The 19,489-nt window shown below is 43.1% G+C and overlaps 1 protein-coding gene across 1 annotated transcript in view; it reads left to right on the top strand.

The window, feature by feature from the left end:
• Positions 1-4,016: 4,016 nt before the first annotated feature.
• The window catches only part of LOC124596227 (cyclic nucleotide-gated cation channel alpha-3), a 1,106,485-nt gene continuing 1,091,012 nt past the window's right edge, over positions 4,017-19,489 (top strand). The window contains 1 exon segment of the mRNA XM_047135285.1: positions 4,017-4,198. Coding sequence (XP_046991241.1) covers positions 4,093-4,198 — 106 coding nt within the window. The 5' untranslated portion in view covers positions 4,017-4,092.

Below are 19,489 nucleotides of genomic sequence, written 5' to 3'. Positions count from 1 at the left end.
CACGGGATACATGCGGACGTGCATTGTCCTGTTGGAACAGCAAGTTCCCTTGCCGGTCTAGGAATGGTAGAACGATGGGTTCGATGACGGTTTGGATGTACCGTGCACTATTCAGTGTCCCCTCGACGATCACCAGTGGTGTACGGCCAGTGTAGGAGATCGCTCCCCACACCATGATGCCGGGTGTTGGCCCTGTGTGCCTCGGTCGTATGCAGTCCTGATTGTGGCGCTCACCTGCACGGCGCCAAACACGCATACGACCATCATTGGCCCCAAGGCAGAAGCGACTCTCATCGCTGAAGACGACACGTCTCCATTCGTCCCTCCATCCACGCCTGTCGCGACACCACTGGAGGCGGGCTGCACGATGTTGGGGCGTGAGCGGAAGACGGCCTAACGGTGTGCGGGACCGTAGCCCAGCTTCATGGAGACGGTTGCGAATGGTCCTCGCCGATACCCCAGGAGCAACAGTGTCCCTAATTTGCTGGGAAGTGGCGGTGCGGTCCCCTACGGCACTGCGTAGGATCCTACGGTCTTGGCGTGCATCCGTGCGTCGCTGCGGTCCGGTTCCAGGTCGACGGGCACGTGCACCTTCCGCCGACCACTGGCGACAACATCGATGTACTGTGGAGACCTCACGCCCCACGTGTTGAGCAATTCGGCGGTACGTCCACCCGGCCTCCCGCATGCCCACTATACGCCCTCGCTCAAAGTTCGTCAACTGCACATACGGTTCACGTCCACGCTGTCGCGGCATGCTACCAGTGTTAAAGACTGCGATGGAGCTCCGTATGCCACGGCAAACTGGCTGACACTGACGGCGGCGGTGCACAAATGCTGCGCAGCTAGCGCCATTCGACGGCCAACACCGCGGTTCCTGGTGTGTCCGCTGTGCCGTGCGTGTGATCATTGCTTGTACAGCCCTCTCGCAGTGTCCGGAGCAAGTATGGTGGGTCTGACACACCGGTGTCAATGTGTTCTTTTTTCCATTTCCAGGAGTGTATATACACTTTCTCAGGTGTGTGACGTTTCAGGAAGTAAATAGATGGGATTTACATGTACAGACATACAAATGATTACATTTTCAGATACACTACTGGCCATTAAAATTGCCACACCATGAATAAATGCAGATGATAAATGGGTATTCATTGGACAAATATATTATACTAGAACTGACATGTGATTACATTTTCACGTAATTTGGGTGCATAGATCCTGAGAAATCAGTACCCAGAACAACCACCTCTGGCCGTAATAACGGTCTTCATACGCCTGGGCGTTGAGTCAAGCAGAGCTTGGATAGCGTCTACAGGTACAGCTGCCCATGCAGCTTCAACACGATACCACAGTTCATCAAGAGTAGTGACTGGCGTATGGTGACGAGCTAGCTGCTCGGCCACCATTGACTAGGCGTTTACAATTGGTGAGAGATCTGGAGAATGTGCTGGCCAGGGCAGCAGTCGAACATTTTCTGTATCCAGAAAGGCCCGTACAGGAACTGCAACATGCGGTCGTGCATTATCCTGCTGAAATGTAGGGTTTTGCAGGGATCTAATGAAGGGTAGAGCCACGGGTCGTAACACAACTGAAATGTAGCGTCCACTGTTCAAAGTGCCGTCAATTTGAACAAGAGGTGACCGAGAAGTGTAACCAATGGCACCCCATACCATCTCGCCGGGTGATACGCAGGTATGGCGATGACGAATACACGCTTCCAATGTGCGTTCACCGCGATGTCGCCAAACACGGATGCGACCATCATGATGCTGTAAACAGAACTTGGATTAATCCGAAAAAATGACGTTTTGCCATTCGCCGCTGAGTAGTCCTGAGTGTGATACAGCGTCAAGGATAACCGCAGCCATGGTCTCCGAGCTGATAGTCGATGCTGCTGCAAACGTCGTCTAACTGTTGTGCAGATGGTTGTTGTCTTCCAAACGTCCCCATCTGTTGACTCAGCGATTGAGACGTGGCTGCACGATCCGTTACAGCCATGCGGATAAGATGCCTGTCATCTCGACTGCTTGTGACACGAGGCCTTTGGGATGCAGCACGGCGTTCCGTATTACCCTCCTGAACCCACCGATTCCATATTGTACTAACAGTCATTGGATTTCGACCAACGCGAGCAGCAATGTCGCGATACGATAAACCGCAATCGCGATAGGCTACAATCCGACCTTTATCGAAGTCGGAAACGTGACGGTACTCATTTCTCCTCCTTACACGAGGCATCACAACAACGTTTCACCAGGCAACGCCGGTCAACTGCTGTTTGTGTATGAGAAATCGGTTGGAAACTTTCCTCGTGTCAGCACGTTGTAAGTTTCGCCAACTTTGTGTGAATGCTCTGAAAAGCTAATCATTTGCACATCACAGCATCTTCTTCCTGTCGGTTGAATTTCGTGTCTGTAGTACGTAATCTTCGTGGTGTAGCAATTTTAATGGCCGGTAGTGTATATTGTACGATTTAATCTCAAGAAAGAGATTCATAAACAGAGGAAGTCAAGAAGACGTTGTTCCACCTCTGGGTCTTTGCAAGCAATAATTTTGCTTCACATTGATTGATAGAGTTTGTGGTGTCACCGCCAGATACCACACTTGCTAGTTGGTAGCCTTTAAATCGGCCGCGGTCCGTTAGTATACGTCGTACCGGCGTGTCGCCACACACACGGCAGGTCTACTCTAGAGAGACTCCCTAGCACTCGTCCCAGTTGTACAGCCGACTTTGCTAGCGATGGTTCACTGTCTACATACGCTCTCATTTGCCGAGACGACAGTTTAGCATAGCCTTCAGCTACGTCATTTGCTAGGACACAGCAAGGCGCCATATTCAGTTACTATTGTGAACAGATAATATTGTGAATCATGTACCGTCAAGAGCGACGTTCATCATTAATGGATTAATGTTAACTATTAAACTAATTACGCCCGCTTTCTGAATTCTAATTTCTTGTCACGTTTTAGACCTCACGTCAGTATAGTTGTTCCCTCCTCACGCCAGCCTGCGTGAGCAAAAACGCGTGCATTTCTGCCTCCTCTAGTAACACGGTGTTGGCTCTTCTGCCAACATAACAGAGTAGTTGGATGTCCTCTGTTCAATTTGGGCGTTAAATTGCCGAAATCCCGTGCTGGTTATAGGGCCCTGTCCATAATGTTCCAAAAGTTCTCAGTTAGATACAGATCTGGCAACCTTGCTGGTCAACGTAGGGTTTGTCGAACAGGAAGAGAAGCTGTAGATACTCTTGCCGTGTGAGGGCGGACATTATCTTGCTGAAATGTAAGCCGAGGACGTCTTGCCATGAGAGTCAAACAACACGGGGAGCAGAATAGCGCCAACGAACCGCTGTGCTGTGTGGGTGCCGCGTATGATCAAACACAGACACATAGTAAATAGAATTTCGTTCCTAGAACGAAATTTTCACTGTACAGCGGAGTGCGCGCTGATATTAAACTTCCTGGCAGATTAAAACTGTGTGCCGGACCGAGACTCGAACTCGGGACCTTCGCCTTTCGCGGGTAAGTGCTCTACCAACTGAGCTACCCAAGCACGACTCACGCCCAGTTGGAAGGTAGGCGACGAGGTACTGGCAGAAGTAAAGCTGTGAGGACGGGGCGTGAGTCGTGCTTGGGTAGTTCAGTTGGTAGAGCACTTGCGCGTGAAAGGCAAAGGTCTCGAGTTCGAGTCTCAGTCCGGCACACAGTTTTAATCTGCCAGGAAGTTTTAAGAATTTCGTTATTTACTACACACTCTGGTGTTGCAAGGGGGCGGCAGTGCAGTTTCCGTTACTGCCACCCATAAGGCAGGTGAGATGAGTGTGGTACGTTTACACAATGCAGAGGCCACGACACGCGTGGATGTTTTGTGGCGGTGGTATCGGCGTCGGCGTGTTGCGGTCACGGCAACAGGCTTCTTTGTGATTTGCGGCCGTGCTACGGCTTCCCGCGCCGCTTTGTGTGTCGGCCGGGCGGCCGCGCGGCAGTGCGCCTAATCTGTGTGCGGGAGGCGGGAATGGAGCGCCAGGACACAGCCAGCACCTGCCTCCGGGGGCGGCGCGGCTCCAGGCGGGCGCCGTGTCCTCCCGTGGCATGAGCGCCAGCGCGTGGAGCGTCGAGGAGAGCGCCCGCCTCATCCCGGGGAGCGTCTCCGACTGCGTCATTATCCTCGAGGACACCACTCACAACACATGGTATGGTACGTACCACACCACACCGGGGGGAGGAAGGAGGGCTGGTAACGGAACATCTCTAATTTTAGTTCCACTGTTCTTGCCGCGACTGTGTTTGCTTTAGATACACTGAGGAGACGAAAGTCATGGGATATCTCCTACTATCGTGTCGGACATATTTATTCCGGGCATCCTCCAGTAGCTCCACGTGGTACGGACTCAACAAGTCGTTAGAAGTTATGACGGATCTTTTACGTTGGGATAAATTTATTTTACTTTTTGTTAGATGTTTTCGTTAAATAGCTGAATAAATTGTAATTAGGAATAATTCAATTACGCAGAGTAGAGAAGATAAAGTCAAAGAGATGTTCATCTCTAATTTTAGTTCCGCTGTTCTTGCCGCCACTGTGTTTGCAGCCACAGTGAAGAGACGAAAGTCACGCTATACCTCCTACTATCGTGTCGGACATATTTATTCCCGGCATCCTCCAGTAGCTCCACGTGGTACGGACTCAACAAGTCGTTAGAAGTTATGACGGATCTTTTACGTTGGGATGAATTTATTTTACTTTTTGTTAGATGTTTTCGTTAAATAGCTGAATAAATTGTAATTAGGAATAATTCAATTACGCAGAGTAGAAAAGATAAAGTCAAAGTGATGTTCATTGAGCCGACATTGTCGTAATGTAACGTCATTGCGTTGTTCGGTTGTTGAAACAAGTCGTTTGTGTTCCGTTCTGCTGTCCGTTCGTGCGCGTATCTGAAAGGAATTAATTCGTTGACTAGAATAAACTTTCACATAATAGTTACGATTAGATATTCTGACAAAAGGAGTTAACGTCAATGTTAATTTAAATTGTGGGCGACAGGATTATTTTTGACAGATACGTGAAAACGGACATAACGAAAGTTGTTCGCATATCATCCTTGAACGTGACTTTTTATTTAATTAAAACACTGTAAACGAGTTAGGGTCGGAAGTCATTCCGCGTTCCCCTTATTTAAGTCATCTTTCGCCCTTAGATTTTTTTCCTTTTCAACTCTCTATCGAACCACGTTCAAGGAACTTATAACACTACTGTATGCTACTGTTATACCATAACCTTAAAGTAGGAGGCAGGTCGTGAAAAAAAACCATATAGTTAAAGCAATTATGGTATAAAGCAACAGGGGAATTTTGTTATGTTGACCGTGTTGTACCTATAATGAAAGTCAAAATTACGTAAATATTTAGACAGTAACAAATAATATTTTACCCAGCTACACCGTTTAAAGAATAAGGAAAACGGTCGCCAGCCTAATTAAGCAAGAGAAAGATTAACGTTCTTGTTTAAGAAAGTAGGTATGAATAAGACAACCTATATTTTGCCACACACAAGTGCAATGAACTCTGACACCTTCATATGTTCACGGTTAAGATTGGAAGCTGACAGAGCAGGACAAACTATTTGCATAAATATAACAGATGACGAAAGACACTACTACTTTCAAGGCTTATTCAAACCGAATAAGTTTTATAACATTACTCTTAATATTCACTGTAGAATCATAAATTGGATATAGGTTCAGTATTACTTTTCACACATTTTCCTAGCTGACATAAAATTGTAAATGTTGTTCACTGCAAAATTATGATCTTGTCGCAGGTTAAATATCTCTCAACTAAATACTATTCTATTTAGAATGAAAGTTAAATGGAATTCACGAACAGGTTACTTCTAACTGTCTTTTGAATAAAGAAATTATTGTTTTCATAAATAGTGGTAAAGGATAACCTGTGGATCTTATTACACTATTCATAGGCACTTTCAATACCCAAAAGAAACAAGTGCTTAGCAACCATCCAACTTTTCACAACTGCAATTCACGACTTTTACTGCAGTGGGACATAATTTTGACAAGTTTACAAGAAACTGACTCACCTTTTAAAATTTACCACAGGCAGCATTATGATCATTAACTAAGTAAAACTTTATAAGCACCAGTTTTAAGAATTTTAATTTTTAAAGAAACAGCACATTATCTTTATTACCACAATCTTCTACTTTCAAGCAAATGATTAAATAGGTGACTTTGAAACTTCACAAAACTACATTTACTGCCTGCCACAATTTCACTAAATCCACAGTAAATCTGAATATTCCCTTCTTGCCAAAGATCAACCAACATTATGTAATTAACTATTTGACTTTGAGGCTTTCATTTTTTCCACAAACTAGGACACTCGGTAATCATAGTTCAAATGGAAAGGAACCTGAGAGGTGTTGTGATAGGGAAAAAATCAAGGTAGGTACATGAATTCAGTTATAAGTTACCTTATATTTGTGCACACTAAAACATCCAATGAGCTGATCCTTCACTGTACATTACTATAGTATTCCGTGACAGTGATTGCGCAATGTGGTGGCAATTGGATGTTGGTAGGCGGATTTGCAGGCAGAATGCTGGACTCTGTCCCTTCTTGGTGGCGATGATAGATACAAATTCCAGAATAGTTCCAGCTATTTATTCATACATCCGAGGCATTGGTAGGCGGCAGGAAAACCCTCTCTCGGAAACAGCACAATATACATCTTTTACATGGGTAGTCCACAGTTTGGTAGCTCGTCCCCGACTCACTCTTGGTTCCACATTTTCTACCTAGTCCAACCACAATTTGCGCGCGCTACACAGTTCCGTTCCGGAGGGGAACCACTACACCTTTTTCATACAAACTAATTAAGAATCCTAAGTGAAGGTCAGCAGTTTATATAATAGTAACTAAACATATTAAACGAAACACATCATTTGCACATATAGGTAGTTATAAACAAAATTATTTAAACAAATTCCAAATATATACAGTAAGTTTTGTCTCCCTCCAATGGGGACAAAGAATTTAAATGAGAGATACACTACACTGCATAGAATCAAACCATGACATCAAAGTTTTTACAAAGAAAGGAGTATACAATTTTGTGTTATCGATTCAATCAAACAACATTTACAGAAGCTCAACGACGTAACATTAAATAAAACAAAAGCAAAATAAATCAGTAGAGTATTAGAGATATGGTGTTCCGGCGGAGGAGGATTCGAACCTCCGCCGGGACCACTGTTTTAAGTTTTCGTGTCGTCTGCTATGGCACTGTTGTTGTCAGCGGTATCCTTTTGCTCATTTTTGTGTTAAATATTACATCGGTCTAGTACTGCCTTCTATTCTCGATTCGTGTCTTGCTAAACTTATATGTTAGTGTAACTGTACAAGTGAGGGATTTGTTCAGGATGACAAGATTTCCCTCATCCATCCCCCATTTTAATTAATATTACGTTCGGCTTCCATTTTGTTCTTACGTATGTCTTTAAGTGATGTAAGCAAATCTGATGTTTCTTGAGCTATGAAAGGAATCCTCTTTCGGTTTTTCTGACTTTTGGGCCCAGGTGATTGCTTAGGTAACTGTTCGACTGTTTTCAATTTTAGAGTGCTTGTTGCACTAGGGCTATGAGAAACATTCAACATCTGTGAAGTAACTTTGTGTGTATTTTCATGGTTGTTTCAATATATGTGAAGAAGCGTTTTTTAAGAAAGGTATAGAGACCTAAGTTGTAACATATTTTTGTGTTTGGCGAGATCAAAGATTGTTTAATTTATTGGTCAACGTGACCAAATGTAAATTCCTATCAAATTGGGTCGTCGTTGATGTTAGTAATATCGCTGTTGCCACCAAGTGTAATATGGCGATACTATAGTTATTAATGAATGATAACATGGAGATATGTCGAATAAAATCCCTAGCAAGTTCCACTCCCAACGCTCGCGCTCGTACCGTATGAAACTTCACAAATACTGCATTACCAAAACTAAACTCTCATTTTCAGTACTTTCAACTGTGCACGAAAGGGAAGGCAGCTCGTTTGGCACTTGTGACTCGACCCCTATTCACATTCGATAATGTCGATAAAACAAATATGGATATCACTTTATTCCGCTTCACTATCATCGGAAAATTGTTGCTACTACTATTTCTCTATGATCTTCAAACTGTACTATGCACTTCGCACTTCAATCCTGTTTGAGATGGAGTAGAGGAATTAGAACTTCACCATCCAGTGTGCGTTGTAGTTGTAGTCTGCTTACCTCCCACACTGATCATCAAACGACGGCGAGTTGCAGTTCCTTATTCTTTTGTCTTTCATCTCCAGCTTAAATGAGATGCAGTTACACCAGTTAACTGATTATTTTATCAAATAATTAGAATTTAAACTTAAACACCTCATCCTTCTAACGACAGATGGAAAACAGGCTGTGGAATAAATCACAGAGTCTCTAAATGACCAAACTCATGTAGCTCGAATTGATATACAAGGGACTTCTTCCTCTTCTGCCTATACATTAATGGATGTTGGCGATCAAACGACGCAGCTTTATTTTATGGACCGCAATATGAAGTGATTTATCTGCGCTTCTTGTCCATTGTTTTATGTTATCTGACGAATATATTCTTCTTCGACCTTTTCACAATTGTATTTGACATTCCACAAGAAATATCCTAGGTATGTGATTTTCCTTCTTTTAAAGCTGTCAACATTTCTCGCTATTTGTGTATTCGGCGCCATTCATTGATGTTAGTTATTCTTAGAGCCCATGGTATTTGAAGCATTCTGCGGTAATTCCACATATCAAAGGCCTCGTTTTTCTTCGCTGTTAGCCATCCTTGACAACTGTATAGAAGTACAGACTGTATCTTACAAATCGAACTAGATTTTTGTCTGTACTTGAGGGGATCCTCTTGAGTTCTGTTGAAGTATTAGGAGCGTTGGCTATATGACCTTTTAGATTCATGTCTGACCTCTGATTTTCACAGAATCACGTTCCTAGGTGCTTAAACTTGTCTTCAAAAAAATTCAAATGGCTCTGAGCACTATGGGACTTAACATCTATGGTCATCAGTCCCCTAGAACTTAGAACTACTTAAACCTAACTACCCTAAGGACATCACACAACACCCAGTCATCACGAGGCAAAAACTTGTCTTCCCTTTGTATTAAGGAGTCTCCGAATCGTAGACTTGCGTCTGTAAAATAGTCGAAGTGTAGTGTGACAATCATAAAATACATTTTCTTGGTGTTGATATTCAGACCTAAAGTACTGCTACAACTCCTACTATGTTGACAAGTTGTTCAAGATCATTTAAATTATCAACAATCAATACCGTATCGTTAGAACAGCGAATGTTGTAGATTAAAACTCTATTCCCCTTTATGCGTTTTTCTATACTCCCAACTGTTTCCTGAGAGGTATTCTAAGAAAGGCTACCAAATTTACTAACACAAATTCTTCTTCTTTCGCTACTGCCTTTGTCCTGCATCGAGGGCAGGGCCAGCGGGGTTAAGTGCAGATTTGGAATGGGTAATTTTAAGTGGTGCCTGGATTCCCTTCCTGCTGCACCCCATACCCCCCAGGATGGAATTAGTCTACCCCAGCTGTCTGTGTCTAATGTAAACCTCGAAATACTGGAAACGTTTTTCAAACGTCTGCGAGTCGTGTAACTAAGGTGAGATGTGAGGACAAGCCCAGTATTCACCCAGTGGGATGTGGAAAACCGCCTAAAAACCACATCCACGCTGGCAAGCACACCGGCCCTCGTCGTTAACCCGCCAGGCGGATTCGATACTGGGCCGGTGTTCGCACCCGAGTCCAGGAAGCAGCGCATTAGCGCTCTCGGCTAACCTGGCGGGTTCATGAATACAAATCTCCTTATAAAAAATGCCCTTACATATAGTTCTGCTACTTAATGTTATTTTTACCTCAATGAGAATACTTCTGTTGTCTGGTTAGATTATTACATTGCCTACTGCCTTCAATACATATGTTCTTCCACTGCACTTCATAATGTAATTATTACCCTTTTTAAAGTGCCCGTTCATCAGGGAACTTTGTAAACACTTACTAATTCAATGGCAGTAGGATTTGCAGTGTTTATAAATAATTTTCTCAAATCTGTTAGATGTTACTACGAATTCCTAAACAGAATTATCAGCTCCCACTGAACAGTCGACCGCAACCGGAAAAATGAACGCTGATGCTAACTTAAAATTCATTTATTACACTCAGGTGTTGGCCGATGGTCTTCAGATTGTCTGTGGGGAAACTCTTCTTGCTGCTGACTAGACAATTTCCTGCCTCTTGTGTGCGTTTGTAGTCCAGAGTTGACGCCAGGATTTTGGTCGGGGGTGGGGTCTGAGCTTAAAGAAATTTTGAATCACCGTGCCGTCTCCAAAGTCTCTTGGTATTTTCTTAATGTATTATAATACAAACAGCAATAAAATTTACGACACAGTTAAGAGTGACGGCTAGGTTGCAAAGTATCTCTCTTTCTCTCTCTTTTTTAAGAGATAGATGTAGGTAATGGGGAGGTGACATGCAGTCTCGTATCTTCCCCCCACCCCCACCCCCTCACCCGGCCCCCTCGGTTTGTCTCAGAGCTGTGCTATTCTGTACAGTCAGGCGAACAATACATGTCCTCCTGGACGCTTGTCAGATTGGGTTGTCTGGATCCTGCATGGCAGCCATGGGATCCGAACTACCTAACAAATGTGAATAGAAGCGTAGCAGCGCAACAACCACAGCATCGGTTTAGCCCGATGCTGCAGCTGTAGAATTCCTACACGCGATTGTCGAAATTTGTAGATATAACATGATCTTTTCACCAACAAACAACATTCAAACGTAGTTTCTGAATGAGAAATAAGCTACGTTATATTTCCTTATAGACAGAACACAGATGATAATTCCCCTACTTACTCTGCGTAGATTCGGTGAAATTCTAATTATTTGCCTAACCGACCGTGTGATACACATTTCGGTAGTTTGACGAATGTTACATGCCACCTTCATGGTCTCGTAATTTCTTTATAACTAATTGTGTAAAATAAACATTAGTAGCTCCTTCTGCCTGAGACGACAACTACACACAGACTGAACCCTATCATCCTCAACTATTACTTCATGATGACTGTTCTCAAACATCCAGTGTCCGTCTGTTTTATAAAATCAATCATAGGAGTTTAAAAACAGAATATATATATATATATATATATATATATATATATATATATATATATATATATATATATAGGGTGAGTCACCTAACGTTACCGCTGGATATATTTCGTAAACCACATCAAATACTGACGAATCGATTCCACAGACCGAACGTGAGGAGAGGGGCTAGTGTAATTGGTTAATACAACCCATAAAAAAATGCACGGAAGTATGTTTTTTAAAGCAAACCTACGTGTTTTTAAATGGAATCCCGTTAGTTTTGTTAGCACATCTGAACATATAAACAAATACGTAATCAGTGCCGTTTGTTGCATTGTAAAATGTTAATTACATCCGGAGATATTGTAACCTAAAGTTGACGCTTGAGTACCACTCCTCCGCTGTTCGATCGTGTGTATCGGAGAGCACCGAATTACGTAGGGATCCAAAGGGAACGGTGATGGACCTTAGGTACAGAAGAGACTGGAACAGCACATTACGTCCACATGCTAACACCTTTTTATTGGTCTTTTTCACTGACGCACATGTACATTACCATGAGGGGTGAGGTAAACGTAAATACGTAATTTCCGTTTTCAATTACGGAGTGGAATAGAGTGTGTCCCGACATGTCAGGCCAATAGATGTTCAATGTGGTGGCCATCATTTGCTGCACACAATTGCAATCTCTGGCGTAATGAATGTCGTACACGCTGCAGTACGTCTGGTGTAATGTCGCCGCAGGCTGCCACAATACGTTGTTTCATATCCTCTGGGGTTGTAGGCACATCACGGTACACATTCTCCTTTAACGTACCCCACAGAAAGAAGTCCAGAGGTCTAAGATCAGGAGAACGGGCTGGCCAATTTATGCGTAAACCACGTCCTATGAAACGCCCGTCGAACGTCTACCTCACCCCTCATGGTAATGTACATGTGCGTCAGTGAAAAAGACCAATAAAAAGGTGTTATCATGTGGACGTAATGTGCTGTTCCAGTCTCTTCTGTACCTAAGGTCCATCACCGTTCCCTTTGGATTCCTTCGTAATTCGGTGCTCTCCGATACACACGATCGAACAGCGGAGGAGTGGTACTCAAGCGTCAACTTTAGGTTACAATATCTCCGGATGTAATTAACATTTTACAATGCAACAAACGGCACTGATTAAGTATTTGTTTATATGTTCAGATATGCTAACAAAACTAACGGGGTTTGTGTTAGAAAAAATACTTCCGTGCATTTTTTTATGGTTTGTATTAACCAATTACACTAGCTCCTCTCCTCACGTTCGATCTGTGGAATCGATTCGTCAGTATTTGATGTGGTTTACGAAATATATCCAGCGGTAATGGTAGGTGACTCATCCTGTATATATATTGATGTTACCTGAAGTATCTTAACAAACACCCGCTGAGACGTACAATCTGAGAAACTGACGTCAGTACTAAACCTAACCAATGACCATACACCATTAGGGTACCTAACGGTAGAAGTGGCGGTATCCACACAGGGACAGACATCCCAGATTTTGACCCGCCATTCAGTGCTATACAGAAATGCCAGCAAGTATCCGAAATTAAGAAGGGCATACCGGATATCTGTGACTTAATTCCGTGAACGACAAAGAAAATAGTAAAGTTTTAAAACAGCGATTGATTGTGTGAAAATTTCACGAAGATCTTGCAAGTCGCCAGGCAGATTTTCCTCGTCTCAAATGGCTCGCATTCAGTGGGGTCACAGATTTGCGTTGGGCTGAACAGTGGCAGCTGTTCTGCTTTTGACATAGGTCCGTGTATATCTTCTTTTTGTGGACAAAATGTCCCAGCAGCCGGCAGGAGTGGCCGGGCGGTTCTAGGTGCTTCAGTGTGGAACCACGCGACTGCTACGGTCACAGGTTCGAATCCTGCTTCGGGCATGGGTGTGTGTGATGTCCTTAGGTTAGTTAGGTTTAAGTAGTTCCAAGTTCTAGGGGACTGATGACCTCAGAAGTGAAGTCCCATAGTGCTCAGAGCCATTTTGTCCCAGCATACTATCAGGGTTCTTCTTTATTAGTATGTCCTGGAATGTAGGAGGTCAGATTCACCATGGAGGCGGAACAAATGGGATTCTGACCTCGTCATGTAAGCTGTTAAGGTGGCACAAGGAATCTTGTAGGTCTTCTTCACTCTTCACGATTATTTTCCAAGCGCACGGTTTCAACAGCTGTTTACTCGAATTGTTCCACATACAGGTTAGCGACGGTTGCCGCTAGATAGGATCCCATGGCCAACTTTCCACCACACTACAAGCACCTGTGGAACTGTCGAAAATGTTTCATTGTGTCATCTCGGAAATGTCTTTGTAGTTGTACCGCGGAATCTTCTAGCGGTAAATACGAATAGTGCAGGTATACAAGGAAGAGAAGAAGGCATTTACAACATCTGTGACAAGGAAGACCAGCTCACTTCTCAAAAACTGAGGACTGGACAAGGACAAGGTGAGAATGCTGATTTACAGCATCCCAAAAATACACACAGAGGGAGTGCCACTTTGTCCGATAGTAGCACTAGAAATTCACGAACGTATAGCAGATTTAAACATCTACATCTACATCTACATCTATACTCCGCGAGCCACCTTACGGTGTGTGGCGGAGGGTACTTATTGTACCACTATCTGATCCCCCATTCCCTGTTCCATTCACGAATTGTGCGTGGGAAGAACGACTGCTTGTAAGTCTCCGTATTTGCTCTAATTTCTCGGATCTTTTCGTTGTGATCATTACGCGAGATATATGTGGGCGGTAGTAATATGTTGCCCATCTCTTCCCGGAATGTGCTCTCTCGTAATTTCGATAATAAACCTCTCCGTATTGCGTAACGCCTTTCTTGAAGTGTCCGCCACTGGAGCTTGTTCAGCATCTCCGTAACGCTCTCGCGCTGACTAAATGTCCCCATGACGAATCGCGCTGCTTTTCGCTGGATCATGTCTATCTCTTCTATTAATCCAACCTGGTAAGGGTCCCATACTGATGAGCAATACTCAAGAATCGGACGAACAAGCGTTTTGTAAGCTACTTCTTTCGTCGATGAGTCACATTTTCTTAGAATTCTTCCTATGAATCTCAACCTGGCGCCTGCTTTTCCCACTATTTGTTTTATGTGATCATTCCACTTCAGATCGCTCCGGATAGTAACTCCTAAGTATTTTACGGTCGTTACCGCTTCCAATGATTTACCACCTATGGCATAATCGTACTGGAATGGATTTCTGCCCCTATGTATGCGCATTATATTACATTTATCTACGTTTAGGGAAAGCTGCCAGCTGTCGCACCATGCATTAATCCTCTGCAGGTCCTCCTGGAGTACGTACGAGTCTTCTGATGTTGCTACTTTCTTGTAGACAACCGTGTCATCAGCAAATAGCCTCACGGAGCTACCGATGTTATCAACTAAGTCATTTATGTATATTGTAAACAATAAAGGTCCTATCACGCTTCCCTGCGGTACTCCCGAAATTACCTCTACATCTGCAGATTTTGAACCGTTAAGAATGACATGTTGTGTTCTTTCTTCTAGGAAATCCTGAATCCAATCACAAACCTGGCACATCTACTAAAACCTATCTTGAGTCACTGTTCACAAAAATTAAGAACTCGACAGAGTTTGTAAAGGTGCTGAAGATTTGAATCTGAACAAGGGTGATCACCTATTCAGCTTCGACGTGACACCTCTCACCATAGTCTACAGGAGCAGAGCACAACATCAACGAGATACATATTTGTTTTCGAACAGGCAAAGGTACTACACAGTGCCAACAGATTTTGGGATTCGGACACCAAAGAGGCAGTGGAATTATGAGTATATGAGGAATTTGTCAAATGAGACAGACGTTTCTAGCTGAGCGCTGCGTGAGATGTGACGTTAGCAAAAGTACCTCAGGAACGCTCTGACGTGAAAGTGGCAAGGGCAGCTGGCGGAAGGCACCAGGACTTGAAGCCCGGACCCTCTTGCCTCCTGCAGGGTGTCCCTCCACCATCATGTCATCCAGAGAAACGTGACTCGACCACCAGTTGGACTTTCAGGAGATGAGTCTGGTCTCCAGCGGCTGTAAAGGAACAAGCAGGACGTGAACGTGACACTGCGCTTGAGCATGAGTGGAGAATATCGTCAAAACCATGCTACAACATGGGACCACGCCTCAGCTGATAACCCGAGAAGATTTCATCAACGTATCACAATCAACTGACTTGGGTGGAACTATAGAATAGTATATCTAGGAGCTTTCCATTTAACTTGGGCCCACCAGGATGCAATATTTTCCTAGTTAGAGCCAATATATTTGAAATGTGAAATTTTCAATCAAGTACCCATCAATTAGGACTTCAATTCAATTTGTGGCTCATAGTTGGGAATATGGTACGTGCATGAAATACATCAGCACATTTTGCTGCTGATGTAAGACGAAATCTCACGAACCAATATGGACGAAGAAGTGGATCACCTGAACTCAATTCTCTGAATGTTTCTCTCTGGAATCATCTCAAAGGTGAAGTGTGCACCACTCCCTGTTATACAGTTATACAGTTGAAGGACTGCAGCACTGACCTCTACATTCTTGTCAAACTTATGGACATGATCTGGGGCGTGATCTAAAGAATTCGTAATTCCTTTTCGAGACAAGTGCAACATTGCATCTCGATACGAGAACGACACCTGTAACAAATACAAATGTACAGAAAATCACAACATCTGCCTTGTTAAGGTAAGCCATAAGTGAAACTTGAGACCAGTCAAATGAGGAGTTAATCGAAAAGTTTACATTAAAGTGCAGTTGTACTAACTCCGATAATATTTCATAGTGACGCCACTGATGGCTTGTTACTGTATATTCAGCAATACCTCATAAACGGCTCGTTTACTGGTTTTTTGCTTGTATTACCGTGTACAGTCGCTTGGTCTTCATTAGCTACCAACTGTGATATACCGAGCGAGGTGGCGCAGTGGTTAGCACACTGGACTCGCATTCGGGAGGACGACGGTTCAATCCCGTCTCCGGCCATCCTGATTTAGGTTTTCCGTGATTTCCCTAAATCGTTTCAGGCAAATGCCGGAATGGTTCCCTTGAAAGGGCACGGCCGATTTCCTTCCCCATCCTTCCCTAACCCGAGCTTGCGCTCCGTCTCTAATGACCTCGTTGTCGACGGGACGTTAAACACCACTAACCCCAACTGTGATATAACATTTATATACACAAAATGAGACGGTACGGTATAGGAAGATATAGGTTAGATAACGGCTTTTTGAGTGAGGCTCAAATGTATCCCACACTGATGATGTGAACTCTGCACGCAGCCGTAACATCATCCTAAAGGGCTCAATGAGGAAGCCTAAATCGTCTGAGTAGCGGAACGTGGAGGAAGATCCCTACCAACATCAAACGGCCGGCTAATTACCGGCAGGGGATGAGCACCCCTGGCGACAGGAGCTTCACCCCAAGTTGGCCAGCTCTCCGTCTAATCATCCTGACCCACGTTACTCAGGCTCCAAGAATTTGCAGCGGCGGCCGCACCAAACGTAATGCCAATTGATTTTCCTTCCGGAAACGTTCCACATACTATACCTCCGTTCTAGTTCCACGAGGCACTTCCCCTTTGTTCAGCACAAATTACTTTGTTCTTCGCCCTTCTATTCGCTATTATCAGTCCCCGAAGAATATATGCCACCCTCCATTTACTACTGCCCTGTGCACTTATTTCATCCTCTCAGAGTATACCCAATATCAACAATAAACTTTTTAACATATAAAGATTCGGGGATTCAATTATGACAGGGTGGTACAGCAACCGATTTTGAATTATTTCAGAATAAAAACATCCTTGGCTGAAATGTTATTTAATATCAATAATGTGTTTCACCCTTTTACGGCATCATCAGGTTGTCGAAAAAAAAAACATATTAGAAATAAGTAGAGGAAAGGCCATGGTCCTATCTTGTACGACTACGCAGTAAAATAAACTAGCACTAAAAATCTAGAAGTAATAAAAGTAGTTGGATTTGTAGCCCATCCATCATAAAGCAATATACAATGGAGAGCTGACACAAACGTAACTGTGTATGTAACCCATGCGTCATAAAAACACACCTACCGTCTATGACGTAGTCAGCTAGTGTTGTGGTGCGTACCATGTCCAGCTATGTAGAATATCTGTCTGTATGAATCGTGTTATTATATTAACGTAATGTAAAGGCATGCACACTCTATGAAATGTGTCGTATGAATCCGATAAAGCTTGTTCGTATTCAGCAAATCTTCTGATGTAGGCCTAGTTTAACATTGTTTGCGTAATACGTTACGTGAAACTTTTGAAATATACAGAGAAAACAATCTGCGAGGCTCTCGAATGCATTGATATGCAAGTAGTTAGCTTTAACTCTGAAACTTCTTTTAAACTGAAACAGCATGCACTTACGTAATAGCAGTTCTGTTTGGTGGTAAAATTCTGTTAACTGTTGCGAGCTGACACCCCATAGTTGTTCGGGCTCACATGCGGTTCCTCTTCGTCGATTTGTCTTGGCTGAAACTCGTCTAGGGGTTGAACCGCACGTGTCGCATTACACGCCCTAAATTAGACACTTGTGAACCTTTGGTTAAATTGTCTGGCTGATGGGAAGTTTGCGAAATACACAGTTTATATAACATATAATAATATCGGGAACTAAATTAACGACCAATAAATGATGCAGGCCACAGTGCGGATTTAGTTAGAACAATATTTATCCATAAAGCAAACTAATAGTAATTTAGAATTACTATTACACTAGAGCGCATATCCATTTGGCACAGCTCGCTCATTCGCAATCTCACCGGGAAAGGCAATACTCCACCTAGATATTTACATGAGAAGTTAAGAGCTCACTTCAAGCACGCGGCTGCTCACCGCTGAGTGACTAAGTCCCGCCATACCACACAACGCGAAATTTTCAAAGTAGTTTCACTTCGTAGCTGCCTAAAGACCCACTGTCCGCTTTCGCGTCTCAATCCGAACTGTATCCTTTGGTGTCTCCAGCCGCACTGTCCGTATTCGCGTCTCCATCCGAACTGTCAACTGACTAGCGCAGTTTCCTTTCCTGAAACCGCCCATCTGATTGGCTACAGCTTATTCTATATTACTTTAAATTCTGACACATTTAAATAATCAAAGATTGACCACTTTCACGTTATAAATAAAGTAACAATAATATCCATTACATAATAAACGTTAAATTCTTTTACATAAAACCAATACAATTTCCTTCTCAACTTTGAATGTCACAACCAATACCCTTGCACCAATGTGCATTCTGATAAATAAATAAATAACAAAAGTAACTATTATTCACTAAATTTTACAACAAATATTCTATCTGTTGACTGGAATACTCTCCTTCCAAATTCTAAAGGTGGCAAGGGTAAAATACAGGGAGCAAAAGGCTATTTACAATTTTAACGGAAACCAGATGGCAGTTATAAGAGTCGAGGGGCACGAAAGGGAAGCAGTGGTTGGGAAGGGAGTGAGACAGAGTTGTAGCCTCTCCCCGATGTTATTCAATCTGTATATTGAGCATGCAGTGAAGGAAACAAAAGAAAAATTCGGAGTAGGTATTAAAATCCATGGAGAAGAAATAAAAACTTTAAGGTTCGCCGATGACTTTGTAATTCTGACAGAGACAGCAAAGGACGTGGAAGAACAGCTGAACGGAATGGACAGTGTCTTGAAACGAGGATGTAAGATGAACATCAACAAAAGCAAAACGAGGATAATGGAATGTAGTCGAGTTAACTCGGGTGATGCTGAGGGAATTAGATTACGAAATGAGACAATTATAGTAGTAGATGAGTTTTGCTATTTGGGTAGCAAAATAACTGATGATGGTTGAAGCAGAGGGGATATAAAATGTAGACTGGCTATGGCAAGGAAAGAGTTTCTGAAGAAGAGAAATTTGTTAACATCGAGTATAGATTTAAGTGTCAGGAAGTAGTTTCTGAAAGTATTTCTATGGAGTGTAGCCATGTATGGAAATGAAACATGGACGATAAATAGTTTGGACAAGAAGAGCTTACGAAATGTGGTGCTACAGAAGAATGCTGAAGATTAGATGGGTAGATCACATAACTAATGAGGAGGTATTGAATTGAATTGGGGAGAAGAGAAATTTGTGGCACAACTTGACTAGAAGAAGGGATCGGTTGGTAGGACATGTTCTGAGGCATCAATTGATCACCAATTTAGTACTGGAGGGCAGCGTGAAGGGTAAAAATCGTAGAGGG

The sequence above is a fragment of the Schistocerca americana genome, chromosome 2 (genome assembly GCF_021461395.2).
Source record: "Schistocerca americana isolate TAMUIC-IGC-003095 chromosome 2, iqSchAmer2.1, whole genome shotgun sequence".
Lineage (NCBI taxonomy): Eukaryota > Metazoa > Arthropoda > Insecta > Orthoptera > Acrididae > Schistocerca > Schistocerca americana.
Note: the sequence above shows the minus strand (reverse complement) of the source record. Positions and strands in the feature narration are given on the sequence as shown.